The 13,538-nt window shown below is 47.0% G+C and overlaps 1 protein-coding gene across 1 annotated transcript in view; it reads right to left on the reverse strand.

The window, feature by feature from the left end:
* Positions 1–7,645: 7,645 nt before the first annotated feature.
* Positions 7,646–13,538, reverse strand: part of KCTD2 (potassium channel tetramerization domain containing 2) — a 15,552-nt gene continuing 9,659 nt past the window's right edge. The window contains exons 4-6 of the mRNA XM_003786140.3: positions 12,670–12,765; positions 10,707–10,832; positions 7,646–9,449 (exon numbers count right to left, since the gene is read on the reverse strand). Coding sequence (XP_003786188.1) covers positions 9,420–9,449; positions 10,707–10,832; positions 12,670–12,765 — 252 coding nt within the window. The 3' untranslated portion in view covers positions 7,646–9,419. The remainder of the gene's footprint in view (positions 9,450–10,706; positions 10,833–12,669; positions 12,766–13,538) is intronic.

Here is a 13,538-nt window from a genome sequence, read left to right on the forward strand (position 1 = left end):
TCATTGTTGTTTGGCGGGCCCGGGCTGGGGATTCGAACCCGCCACCTTAGGTGTACGTGGCTGGCGCCTTAGCTGGTTGAGCTATAGGCGCCGAGCCTTCTTTTTTCTTGATGAGTCTCAGTTTCATCCATTTTGTTCCTTTCAAAGAATTGTCAACAGAAAAGAACCCAAACTCCATGAAATAAAGAGGTTTATTCTCTGGCGAATATGTGTGAATCATACAATATTCAATATACAATATTGTATATACAATATTCAATATACGATATTCAATAATGTACAATATTTGTATAATATTTGTGAATCACACAATATTTGTATGATTCCAGAGAGACAAGCCTAAGGAGCCTTCAGCAAGTGGTCTCACCGTGGTTGGGTTTTTTTCCCTTGATTTTTTTTTTCTTTTTTGAGACAGAGTGCTGTAGCGTCACAGCTTACAGCAACTTCAAACACTTGGCCTTTAAGCGATTCTCTTGCCTAAGCCTCCCAGGTAGCTGGGACTACAGACGCCCACCACAACCCCTGGCTGTTTTTTGTTGTTGTAGTTGTCATTGTTGTTTAGCAGGACTGGGCTGGGTTTGAAGCCACCAGTCCTGGTGTATGTGGTTGGCGACTGAACCACTGAGCTATAGACACCGAGCCATTTTTTTCTTTTTTTCACAATATAAAGTAAAGGCCGCCATATTCCTTATATCAATGTTTAAGTGTCTCCAATTGTTGCATAAATGCCTTTTTTACCCTTGTTCATCAGAATAAGGATCTGCATAAGGTCCTCATGTTGTCTTATAGTGTTATGTTTCTAAAAAGGCTTTACATTTATTTATTTATTTATTTTTGAGATAGAGTCTCACTTTGTCACCCTTGGTAGAGTGCCGTGGTGTCATAGCTCATAGCAACCTCAAACCCTTAGGCTCAAGCGATTCTCTTGCCTCAGCCTCCCAAGTAGCTGGAACTATAGGTGCTCACAACGCCCAGCTATTTTTAGAGATGGGGTCTTACTCTGACTCAAGCTGGTCTTGAATCTGTGAGCTCAGGCAATCCACCTGCCTTGGCCTCCCAAGTGCTGGGATTACAGGCGTGAGCCACTGCGCCTGGCCCCAGCTTTACATTTATTTTATTTTTTATTTTTATTTCTTTATTCTTTTGAGACACCCTGGATAGAGTGCTGTGGTGTCAAGCTCACAGCAACCTCAAACTATTGGGCTTAAGTGATTCTCTTGCCTCAGCCTCCCAAGTAGCTAGGATTACAGGTGTCTGCCACAACACTCCGCTATTTTTTTTTTTTTTGGTTGCAGTTGTCATTGTTGTTTTAGCTGGCCTGGGCCGAGTTCAAACCACCAGTTGTGGTGTATGTGGCTGGTCCCTTACCCACTGAGCATGGGCACTGACCCCTGGCTTTACATTTATAAGAGTTTCTTCTCCCACCTTTCCCCCCGACCTCTTATTTGTTGAAGAAACAGAGTCATTTGCCTTCTACAGTTTCCCTTCTCTGGGTGTGGCTGGTTAAGATCTCCATAGTATCTTTATTTTATTTTATTTTTTGAGACAGAGCCTCAAGCTGTTGCCCTGAGTAGAGTGCCGTGGCATCATGACACACAGCAACTTCCAACTCCTGGGCTCAAGCGATTCTTCTGCCTCCACCTCCCAAGTAGCTGTGACTATAGGCGCCCGCCACAACGCCCACTCCCAGCTATTTTTTGGTTGTAGCTGTCATTTTTTGGTGGGCTGGGCTGGATTTGAACACACCAACTCTGGTGTATGTGGCTGGCACCTCAGCCTCTTGAGCCACAGGCACTGAGCCTAGATCTCCATAGTATCATTTAACATGTCCCTCTATTCCCTGCTTCTCCCCTAAGCTGTTGAGATTTGGAGTCAAGTTTTTGGCAAGTATCTTTCATACGTCATGTACAGTACACCTGGTTGCTTAAAGGAGGCACAGAATGTCTGGCTATCTCTGCCTCGTTCATGTTCATTGTGTACTGAACATTGTGTATGAGAAATTGGAGTGGTAATTTGAGGCTAAGGATGATATTATAGTCGTTTAAAACAGATTTATGACTGCTTCTGGCTAGGAGACCAGCAATCCTAAACCACCTTAGTCCGATCAGGTGTTGAGACACTTCCCAGCTAGACTCCAGTCCCTTCAGTTGTCCACTCCCTTTCTGGCTCTTCCTGCCCCTTGGGGTGTAGCCCCTCAGTATCCCAGCCCAAGGCAAAGGGGCTTGACAAGGGGCCTTCCTCGGCACATCCTGATCCCCAATATTTCTCCCATATCCCTGTAAGCTAAGAAGAGCTTGGTGGGTTTCTCAGATACCTCTGCCAGAATTAGCAAATCTACGAAGGCAGAGGGCCTCTAAATGCTGGGTTCATTTCTCTGAGCTTCTCTCTTCTGGGTGTGGGTCCTGTAATTCTTAGCCAGAATGCACATCCCCATGCATGTATGTCTGTGTGTATGTTTCTCTCTGTCTCTGGCCTTCTATTTTTCCAGTTATTTTTAGAGAAGATAATGGTTAGAATTATCTGGTCCACCATTAGCAGACCTTCAGTATCTCATTTGGTTTTATTCTCTTCCTCTTTTATTTAGGGCACTGGCACATTTAAATCCATTTACTGAGCACCTTTCCCGGATGCAGTATGGTTCTGTGTGAGAAGCAGATGGTCTGTCCCCCCTGGGAGCCGGACACACTCTCAGAGGAAGGCAGCGCACATGACTTTTCAATTCATCCTCTGATTTTTTTTAATCCCTGATGACTTCTCAGTCCCCTGCATTATCTCATCTTCCTTTTCCTGCCCTTTATGTATTGCTATTCTCCAAGTCCTGGTGGAGAGTTCATCTGAACTCACTTTTTTTTTTTGAGACAGAGCCTCAAGCTGTCCCCCTGGGTAGAGTGCTGTGGCATCACAGCTCACAGCAACCTCCAACACCTGGGCTCAAGCGAGTCTCCTGCCTCAGCCTCCCAAGTAGCTGGGACCACAGGCGCCCGCCACAATGCCTGGCTATTTTTTTTGGTTGCAGCCATCATTGTTGTTTGGCAGGCCCGGGCTGGATTTGAACCCGCCACCTTAGGTGTATGTGACCTTAGCCTCTTGAGCCACAGGCACCGAGCCTGAACTTTCTTTTTTATATTTGAAACAGAGTCTCAAGCTGTCATCCTGTGCAGAGTGCTGTGGCGTCATAGCTCACAACAACCTCCAACTCTTGGGCTCAAGTGATTCTCTTGCCTCAGTTTTTCTATTTTTAGTAGAGACGGGGGTCTCGATTTTGCTCAGGCTGGTCTCGAGCTTGTGAGCTCAAGCTATCCACCCACCTCGGCCTACCAGAGTACTGGGATTACAGGTGTGAGCCACCACTCCTGGCCCTTTTCTTTTTTTTTGCAGTTTTTGGTCGGTGGGTTTGAACCCACTACCTCCGGCATATGAGGCTGGCGCTCTACTCCTTTGAGCCACAGGTGCTGCCCCCCCCCACACTTTTTTTGAGACAGAATCTTACTTTGTCATCCTTGGTAGAGTACCATGGTGTCATAGGTTACAGCAACATCAAACTCTGGGGCTCAATTCTCGTGCCTCCACCTCCTGAGTAGCTGGGACTACAGGCACCTGCCACAGTGCGGGGCTATTTTTTTTTTTTTGCAGACGAGGTCTCATTGTGGCTCAGGCTGGTCTCAAAACTGTGAGCTCACCACCTGCTTTGGCCTTTCAAATGCTGAGATTACAGGCATGAGCCACCATACCCGGTCTTTTCATCTGAACTTTAATACTTCCTCCCACAGCCTCTGTCCTGATGGTGCTAAGTCTATTATTGGTGTGACGTAGTGGTCAGGGATCTCAAACTCAAGCTGCAACCCACAGAAAAGAAAGCACATTCCCATCTGCCCTAGAGCACCTGACACATTTAAACTGTTCAGGGACTGGCAGTGGTTCCCGCATGTCTGGTTTTCCATATTCCTTTAATAATAGAACTGCAAAGATTCTGGAAGGCACAGGAGACACCAAACTAACCCCAGCCTCCCTTGAAAGTTTGACTAAACATTGGACCGGGTAATGAGAGTAGAAATGTGACGACTTCTTCCTTAGAAGAGATGGGAGTCCCCTTCTTTTTTCCTCCCTGCTTACTGCTGGGTGCAGTGAAGACAAGGCAGGAGCTGGAGCTGGTTTTAAATTGAAAGAGGGAAGCCACGTTTGAGAATTTCAGTGATAAGACTGGAAGATCATGGGGTAGTGGCTCACACCTTTTTTTTTGAGACAGAGTCTCAAGCTGTCACCCTGGGTAGAGTGCTGTGGCGTCACAGCTCCCCTCAGCAACCTCCAACTCTTGGGCTTCAGTGATTCTCTTGCCTCAGCCTCCCAAGTAGCTGGGACTACAGGCGCCCACCACAACACCTGGCTATGTTTTGGTTGCAGTTCTCATTGTTCAGCTGACCTGGGCTGGGTTTGAACCGCTAGCTTTGGTGTATGTGGCTGGTGCCCTAGCCGCTGTGCTACAGGCACCGCCTCACACCTGTAATGTTACTACCTTCTGAGGCTGATGTGAAAGGCCAGCAGTTTAAGACTACCTTGGGCAACATAGCAAGACTCTGTCTTGACAAAAAAGTAAGATAGAACGAAAGACCCACGTGGTGGAGCTGCCATGTCAACTCTGGGGATCTACCACATGGGTTTAGATTATTATGAGAGAGAGAAATAAACTTGTAGGGTATATAAGTCATTGCAACTTTAGGATTTGTAAAGGCAGTTGAACTGGTACCTTAAATAATAGCTGAAACAAAAGTTTAACGAAGTTAGACTCACCCTTACCGTGTGCAGTGTGCTGTGATATTTTCCAGACTGTTCATGTGTCAGAAATATCAAAAGGGAAGAGAACTGTTTTGTATTAAGAGGCTAAAGAGCTAGATATAAAATCCAAATGTGACGCACGAACTTTTACTGGATTTTGGTTTGAAAGAAAAAAGCATCTATGCTGCTGCCTAGCCAGGTTCATCTACCCGCTGCCGAAGAGGAAGCCAATACCCAGAGACACGAGGGTTTACAGCAGAGAAAGAATTTATTTATTTATTTATTTGAGACAGAGACTCAAGCTGTCACCCTGGGTAGAGTGCTGTGGTGACATCATAGCTCACAGCAACCTCCAACTCTTGGGCTGAAGCCATCCTCTTGCCTCAGTTTTGTCTTTTTTTTTTTGTATTTGTAGTAGAGACGGGTCTCACTCTGGCTCAGGCTGGTCTCGAGCCCATGAGCTCAAGCAATCTACTTGTGTCTGTCTCCCAGAGTGCTAGTCTTAGGATCATAGGCGTGAGCCACTGCACCTGGCCCCAGAGAAGGAATTTAATCTATGTAGCTCTAAGTGAGGAGACAGAAGAAATTTCTTTTTTTTTTTTTTTTGAGACAGAGTCTCACAGCCTCTCAAGTAACTGGGACCATAGGCACCTGCCACAACACCTGGCCATTCTTTGGTTGCAGTTGTCATTGTTCTTTAGCAGGCCCTGGCTGGGCTGGAACCCGCCAGCTCTGGTGCATGTGGCCAGTGCCCCACTCACTGAGCCATGGGTACCAAACTCAGAAGAAATTTCTTAAATCCATTTCCCCCAGGATTTGGGAGACAGGATTTGTAACGAAAGTTTGATGGGCAGAGGGTTAGACAATCAAGGTTTGCTAATTGGCTGGGTTTGGGGCAGAATCTCTGGAATGCAGGACTAATTTCTTGAGTGTAGTTCACAAGACCAATGGAGTCAGTTCCTTGGTCTGGATAGGTCAGCCTATCTGCTGAAGATATCCCAGAAACTACCTTTAGGGTTTCAAAAGGTAATGTTATATCTATGGAGAAAAATTAAGAATCCAACTACCAGCAATGCTGAGAAAGCTAAGAATCTTCATAAGCCACCCCTCTCCAAACAATCTTTATAACCAACAACTATGTGTGACTCTAGGGAAGCAATTATAAAGAAGCAAACAAGGGAGGCCAAGCGAGCCGGTTAATCCTAGCACTCTGGGTGGATGGCTTCAGGTCGGGAGTCTGAGACCAGCCTGAAACCAGCCTGAACAAGAGTGGGTGGGACCCATCTCTAAAAAATAGCTGGGCATTGTTGTGAGTGCCTGTAGTCCCAGCTACTAAAGAGGCTGAGGCAAGAGAATCACTTAAGCCCAAGAGTCTGAGGTTGCTGTGAGCTGTGTGAGGTTGCTGTGAGCTGTGACATCACAGTACTCTACCCAGGGTGACAGCTTGAGACTCTGCCTCAAAAAAAAAAAAAAAAAAGAAAAGAAAAAAAGCCATTCCATACTCCTCCCCTCGTCTCCTGCCAGCTCTCCAGAGGGTAGCCCATCTGTCCCACCTCCTGCCTCTCAGCAGTCTCTGGGCCTGTTCGGATTCAAGAAGATGCAAGGGGAAAGGGAGAAGGCCCAACAGCCTCTCAGGCCAAGTTAGCACTGGGAGAAATGAGGGCTTTGTTAGACCCCTGCCAAGTAGGAAGGGTGCAGTGAATTCCTCTCGGGAGGCTGTCAAACCAATAGAAAGTGATTCAGCAGAGTTCTCACAGTACAGAGGTTTCTTTCATATCTTTATTGACAAAAGGTCACAGCACTTCAGACTTTATTCAATAAACACATGAACAGTAACAAGGGGCACTCGCAAGTGACACCCCCAAGAGCAGTTAGAACTGTCCCTTTAGAGATGGGCCCCACGTCACTGCCAAGGAAAAAAGACTAAACTGGTGCTACCCTGTCAGCACTCTGGGGATGCAGGTGCTCCTGGGCCTGGTTGGCACCACCTATGGGCTCGGGCCTGGGGCAGAAAAAAAGGCAGGACACTCCCCACTTGGCAGTACTGAGCAGCAGAGAGTGGGTCACTGGTCACATGACAGCCCCAACCCACTGTGCAGACCTCTCAGACCAGCCAGACTCTCAGAGGGACAAAGCTTTCAAGCAGGAACACCTGCTTGGTTTGTAAAGGGTTTAGGTAAAATTGTCTCCCAGAGATCTTAAATGAAGCATCCTTACACTTCTGGAGCACTAGAATAACTGTCATCAGGGTGCAGTGAGGGGACCTGGTCAACCCCAGCCCTCCCTCCAAGACAGAATGTCATTCCTGCCTCTCTCCCAGAGTGTGTGGCTTGGGGTCAATAGCAGTCCTTTTGCAGGGCCAGCTGCGAGACTCTGAGAAGAGCAATGACAGTAACAGTGCACTGATGAGGCACTTGCCCCACGTCTGCCCTCCAGGCCTCATGGCTGAACTTGGTGATGGAGCTGGGATTCAGACCAGAGGTCTCAGCCCCGCCTGGCTAATCATCAGGCAAGCCCCAGGGAAGCAGAGGGACAGAGCCTGAAGGAAGCTCATCAGGCACAAGGCTCCAAGCTAAGCTGCTTTTCCTCCTAGTCAGTCTGACATTGCTTATTTGGCTTGGCCAAAGGGTACCTCCTCCAAAGACCTCTCTCCTGCTCTGCTCGGGGCAGCCTTCCCTGCTGTCTCTACTTTTCTTTCTTTTTTTTGCAGTTTTTGGCGGAGGCTGGGTTTGAATCCGCCACCTCTGGTATATGCAGCCAGCGCCCTACTCCTTTGAGCCACAGGTGCCGCAGTGTCTCTACTTTTCATTGACTCTACCCAAATCTTTATTTCCCTGAAAGATCTGACACAATGGATGTCCATAAGCCTTTGTAGCAGTGGCTGCTTTTACTGCAGGTGGAAGTTCATCTAACATTTTACAGCTGTAAAAATACTGGGCACAGGCCAGACTTTTGAGGTGCTAACGTGTATACTTACAGTGGTGTGTAGACATAATGTATCAGCAGAAAGCCCTGTACACACACATTCTATGTTACTCTACAGATACAGAGAAATAAGAAAAAGAGTGAGAATACTAGAGAAAAGTTAAGCCATCTGGGCAGGGTCAGGTCACAAGCTCGAAAGCCTACGGTCAGCATAGCTTATGGTCATTTCTAGAAATTACTACCCTAGACCCTCCTAGTAAGTAGTCCAGCTGTGGAGCACAGAGAACCTCAGTTGTGCCCCAGCATGATTGGCCTGAGGAGGCTTTTGGAGACCGGGCAATCCCCAGAGGTACCTCCCCCTTCTCCATACCACTGCCACATCAGTAAAGGTTATCTAGGGGAAGGGTTCTCTGGCTCTTTTGCATTCCAAAACTATTCACCAAGATTCAAAACCTCAGAGAGAAAGTGCAGACACAAGCTCTGCGGTCACAGGACAGAGGAGGGCTTGGCTACATCCTTGTCAAACAAGTACTGATCCCTCAAAAACATGGCACTCTACAAAAAGAAATAAGTGTGAGGGCAGGTGAGAGACCCAGGGGGTCCCAGACTGCCCAGCAAATGCATGTGCACCACTGGGGATGCCGCAGAGTCACTGACACCACTGTGGGGCAGGTGTGCCAAGGCCAGAAACCAAGAAGACACAAATATTGCACATTCAGTCAAGGCATTTCCAAGAACAGTCACAGAAATTACAGCTCTCTTAGATATAACAACATAACACATTTGGCAACTTTCAAAGGAACAGCCTTCCCCACCCCAAGCCATCAGAAGGTCCACAAAGTCCCTTCATCTTTGGTCCAGTTTAAAAAGCCAGGGAAGGAAGACAGGGTGAACGCAGGGTAAGAAAAGGCTGCAGATGCAGTTATAGCAACTACCTCACGCTCCCGTCTGTCTGATTCAGCCCAGGATGCTGCCTGTCTCAAACCTCCCCTTGGGAGGTTGCCAGAGGGTCCTGCCTGCTGGAGACAACTGAGGCAAAGCTCCACATGGTGGCAGCTGGGTGCTCTGAATCTAGAGCAGTAGTCACCAACCTCCAACCACAGCAAAGGACACCTCATCTTCCCTCCCCTCACAGAGGCTCTGCTCATAGGAACATGGGCACTCTGGCAACTCTATGCTTTACCCCAAACCTCAATTCAGTAAGATGCAGCTAGAACCCTCTGCATCTGCTGCACGATCGTGAGGCTGAGAAGACGGAAGAAAAGACAGTGTTCTAAGAAGAGACTGCTAATGTCCCATGTGGCACACTAGGGTGGAACCATGGCACAGCTCAGGGACACCCTTCCTTTGCTCCAGGTTCCTTGAAGTACAGGCCATTCCAAGGAGCTAGGCCACTCTCCCACTTCTCCCAGATCCCCAAAAGGCTCCAACTGAGAACCTGGTCCAGCTGCTGTTGCAAAGACCTGTTACAATAGGCTGAGGAATAAAAGCGAGTTTCTGAAAAAGGATTCTGCAGCCAGAAGTGTATCTGTCTTTGGAGTCCTGTGGGTGGGGGTGGGATTCCTTTGGTTTTAACTGGAACACTACTCCACTCGGGGGCCAGGCTCCGCTCTGCTTTGCAGCAGCTCAGTTACTGTACAAGAGTGAGATGGAACTTCACAGACGCGTTCTGCTGGACTGCTCTCTTGACGTTTAGGATTCTGGTGTTTCGGATTCTTAGTTTACATCCGTGATCCTCTCTCCTGAAGAATCTGAAAGTGGGAGATGGAGGAGAAGGCTGAGGCTGGTAAAGCAGACTGCCAAGGAAAAGGAAGAGACCTGCAGCTGCTCTCCACTGGACCATGGTAAGCAACCCAGTGACCCTGCTATCCCAGGAAGCAAGGCGGCAACAGAGCCTCAGCCTTACCCAAAGCCTGTTAAGTTGTAAAACATGCTCTTGTGAATATAGTTGGATCCAAAGTTTATGTGTTGTTGGACCAAATTTTTCCTGTGTGAAGGACATAGTTCAAGCTTACCACATAATGGTGATTTATTTTTTATTTTATTGTTTTCGAGACGGAGTCTCACTATGTAGCCCTCAATAAAGTGCCATGGCATCATAGCTCACAGCTCCAGCTCTTGGGCTTAGTCGATTCTCTTGCCTCAGCCTCCCGAGTGGCTGGGACTACAGGTGTCCGCCACAACGCCTGGCTATTTTTTGTTGCAGCTGGGCTGGGGCAGGGTTTGAACCCGCCACCCTCGGTATACAGGGCCAGCGCCCTACCCACTGAGCCACAGGCACCGCCCCATAATGGTGATTTAGAAGTGAGTGAGTATGGAGGAAAAAGAAAATAGCATAAAATAATTTTCTAGGAATGTAAGAGGGGAAAAGTCACAAAGGCAAGAAAATACTTTTTCTCCTGAGGGAGCAAAAAGAAGAACAATAGTTTCAAAGAATAAATGCAATATACTTTCCTATTTTGAGTTCAGAATTCTCATCTTGTAGTAACTAGTGCCAAGCTTTTCTTCTGTCTTGAAGTGGCAGAGGCTAGAGAAAGTCTACTCTTTTCAGGTGCACATTTGCTAACTAAAACCCTCCTCACTTCTCCTTTTTTTTGAGACAGAGACTCAAGCTGTCACCCTGGGTAGAGTGCTGTGGCATCACAGCTCACAACAACCTCCAACTCCTGAGCTCAAGCGAGTCTCCTGCCTCCGCCTCCCAAGTAGCTGGGACTACAGGCGCCTGCCACAACGTCCAGCTATTTTTTGGTTGTGGTTATCATTATTGTTTGGTGGGCCCAAGCTGGATTCGAACCCACCAGCTCAGCTGTATGTGGCTGGCACCTTAGCCACTTGAGCCACAGGCGCCAAGCCCCTCACTTCTCCTTAAACCCTGATTTAAATTACAACAGTCAAAATAACAAAATAAAGGGGAAATGCAAAGCTGGTTTTAGACAAAGAAAAGAAATGAAAAGCAGCAGTTCAGGCAAAGCCCTTCCTGTGGAGGGGCTGGGGAAGTGATTTTTTACCTTTGCCTTTTCACTGGGCTCTATGACAATGCCATTGGTAGAATTATTTAGTTCTCTGGAGACGACACAGAGGAATTCTGCCTGGTCCTCATTTCCATAGTTATAGGAAGACCCAATGCTGATCAGCTGAGGAGACAAGACCATGGTGAACATTCCAACAGTGATCATCAAATCCTAAGTGCTACACAGATCACACTCTCCTCCTGACTGAACTCTGCTGTGTTACCTCTCAAAGGATAAAGACTTCTCTGCAACTATCAATGCCCCAAGGAACAACTGGGTCTGTACTCATCAGAACATCACCAATGACGCTTCCCCGAGAAGAAAAGTATGAGCCCACCAATGCTCCTCACCCAAGCCCTTAAAATCATCCCAAAGGCAGCAGGAGGATAAACATGACAACTCGTCTTCCGAAACACTGCGGTGAAAAGCAAAGTTTCCATGAATGAAAATGGACACTTGTACTCTCGGAGGCCAAGGCGGGTGGATTGCTTGAGCTCAGGAGTTTAAAACCAGCCTGAGTAAGTGCAAGACCCATCTCTACTAAAAAGAGAAGGTAGCCAGGTGCAGTGGTGCATGCCTACAGCCCAGCTACTCAGGAGGCTGAGGCAGGAGGATCACTTAAGCCCAAAATTTGAGGTTGCTGTGAGCTATGACGGTGCCGCAGGACTCTACCCAGAGCAATGGAATGAGACTCTGTCAAAACAACAACAAAACCCTCAAACTCCAACTCTACATAAAACTAGACATGAGCCATATAAAATTATATTCACTCTGTTCCACTCTCAGTCTTCCTATGATCTGAAGGAAATAGAAGGATCAAACAATTCTGCCATCTAATGGAATGAAACAGTAAAACTCTGGCTCTCAGTAGTTTTGTTTTACTTTTTTCTTATGGTGTCATAGCTCACAGCAACCTAAAACTCTGGGGTTCTTGCCTCAGCCTCTCTAGTAGCTGAGACTACAGGTGCACACCACCAAGCCCAGCTACTTTTTCTTTTCTTTTTTTTTTTTTTTTGAGACAGAGAGTCTCACTTTGTCACCCTTGGTACAGTGCTGTGGAGTCATAGCTTATAGCAATCTCAAACTCTTGGGCTCAAGCTATTCTCTTGCCTCAGCCTCCCAAGTAGCTGGGACTATAGGAGCCCATTAAAATGCCTGGCTGTTTTTAGAGACGGGGTCTCGCTCTTGCTCAGGCTGATCTTGAACTCGTGATCTCAGGTGATCCACCCACCTCGGCCTCCCAGAGTGCTAGGATTACAGGTGTGAGCCACCATGCCTGGCCGAGTTTTTCTGTTTTTTTAGTAGAGACAGGACCTGGGTCTACCTGCTCAGGCTGGTCTCAAACTCCTATGCTCAAGTATTCTGCCTGCCTCTGCCTTCCAGAGTGCTAGGATTACAGGCCTGAGGCCTCACGCCTGGCCTGTTTTGCTATCTCAATCATAAATACAATGCTAAAAGAACTGGAGAGGACAGTAAAGGACTATGTCACACTTATCATGACACCTCCTTCCTCTGTGGTATACCCATCCACTAAGCTTTCCAGCTGGATTATATAGACGTCAGAATTCAAAAGTTCTGGCCCTGGGAGAAAGAAAGGAAGTCTTATTGTTGAATCCCCCCATTTTCTTTAGGGACTCACTCTAGAATTCCTCTGAGGGGATAAAAAACAAAAGAGAAGGACTCCCAAGCACGAACAGGCTTACTGGCTCCCCTGGGGCCAGTCAATGTGAAACTCTGGACGTGAAGCTGGGAGCCATGGCACCTCCATCTTGACTCTCCCCAACTCATCATGTACTACTGAGCCAGTCACGCCCCCTTAAGCTACTCTTCCTGTTTTAGAATAGGATCATATTTGGTCCTACTGATCTCTCAGGGTTATTAACTAGTTACTGCCAGAGATTGGAGCATTGCAGACCCCTAAGATGAGATATGGGGACTACTCCTCTTTAGGAGGTATTACCTGTTCAAATTTCCAACCGTCAGACATAGTGGAGACCATCTGTGTGAGCTCCTCTTCTTGACACTGCAGGACTCTGTACACGTGCTTCACAGGGCCCTGCAACAACCCAGCACAGACTATGAAGAACAGCACCAAGGACGCCACAGTGCAGCTGCCCCAAGGAAGCTCTTCAAATGCATAAACAAAAAAGGAGTTGCTTGGAGATTTTTTCTTGGCAGCCACCCACAGTTCTCCTTTACAAATAATACTAAGGTTTTTCAATAAAAACTCATCCCAGGAAAGAAAAAAGGGGTCTAAGAACATGAATCAGCAGATAAGATGATTCTGAACTTTGGGGGATGAATTATATGAGCAGCAAGGCTGACAAATTTAAGATTCCACCCATTTCCCCAAGCGGAAGAGTAAAATTACTTGCATAACAGTCACATTGTTATCTGAGGTTGTTTATATCTGACACACATGCTACAAAAGTATGCAGTATTTTGGTTCATCTAGAGCAGTGGTTCTCAACCTGTGGGTCGCCCCCCTTTGTAACAATGAAAATACATCTTGCATATCAGATATTTACCTTATGATTCATAACAGTAGCAAAATTACAGTTATGAAGTAGCAACGAAAATAATTTTATGCTTGGGGGTCACTACCACATGAGGAACTGTATTAAAGGGTTGTGGCATTAGGAGGCATTAGGAAGGTGGAGAACCACTGATCTAGAGTGATGTCCATGACTATGAGAATAATATATCTAATATATCAAGACATTAAATCAGGCTCAGTGCCCGTAGCATAGTGGTTACGGTGCCAGCCATATACACCGAGGGTGGTGGGTTCGAACCCAGCCCGGGCCAGCTAAACCACAACAACAAATA

Source organism: Otolemur garnettii, unplaced genomic scaffold (genome assembly GCF_000181295.1).
Source record: "Otolemur garnettii isolate 467f Iridium unplaced genomic scaffold, OtoGar3 scaffold00018, whole genome shotgun sequence".
Taxonomy (NCBI): Eukaryota; Metazoa; Chordata; class Mammalia; order Primates; family Galagidae; genus Otolemur; species Otolemur garnettii.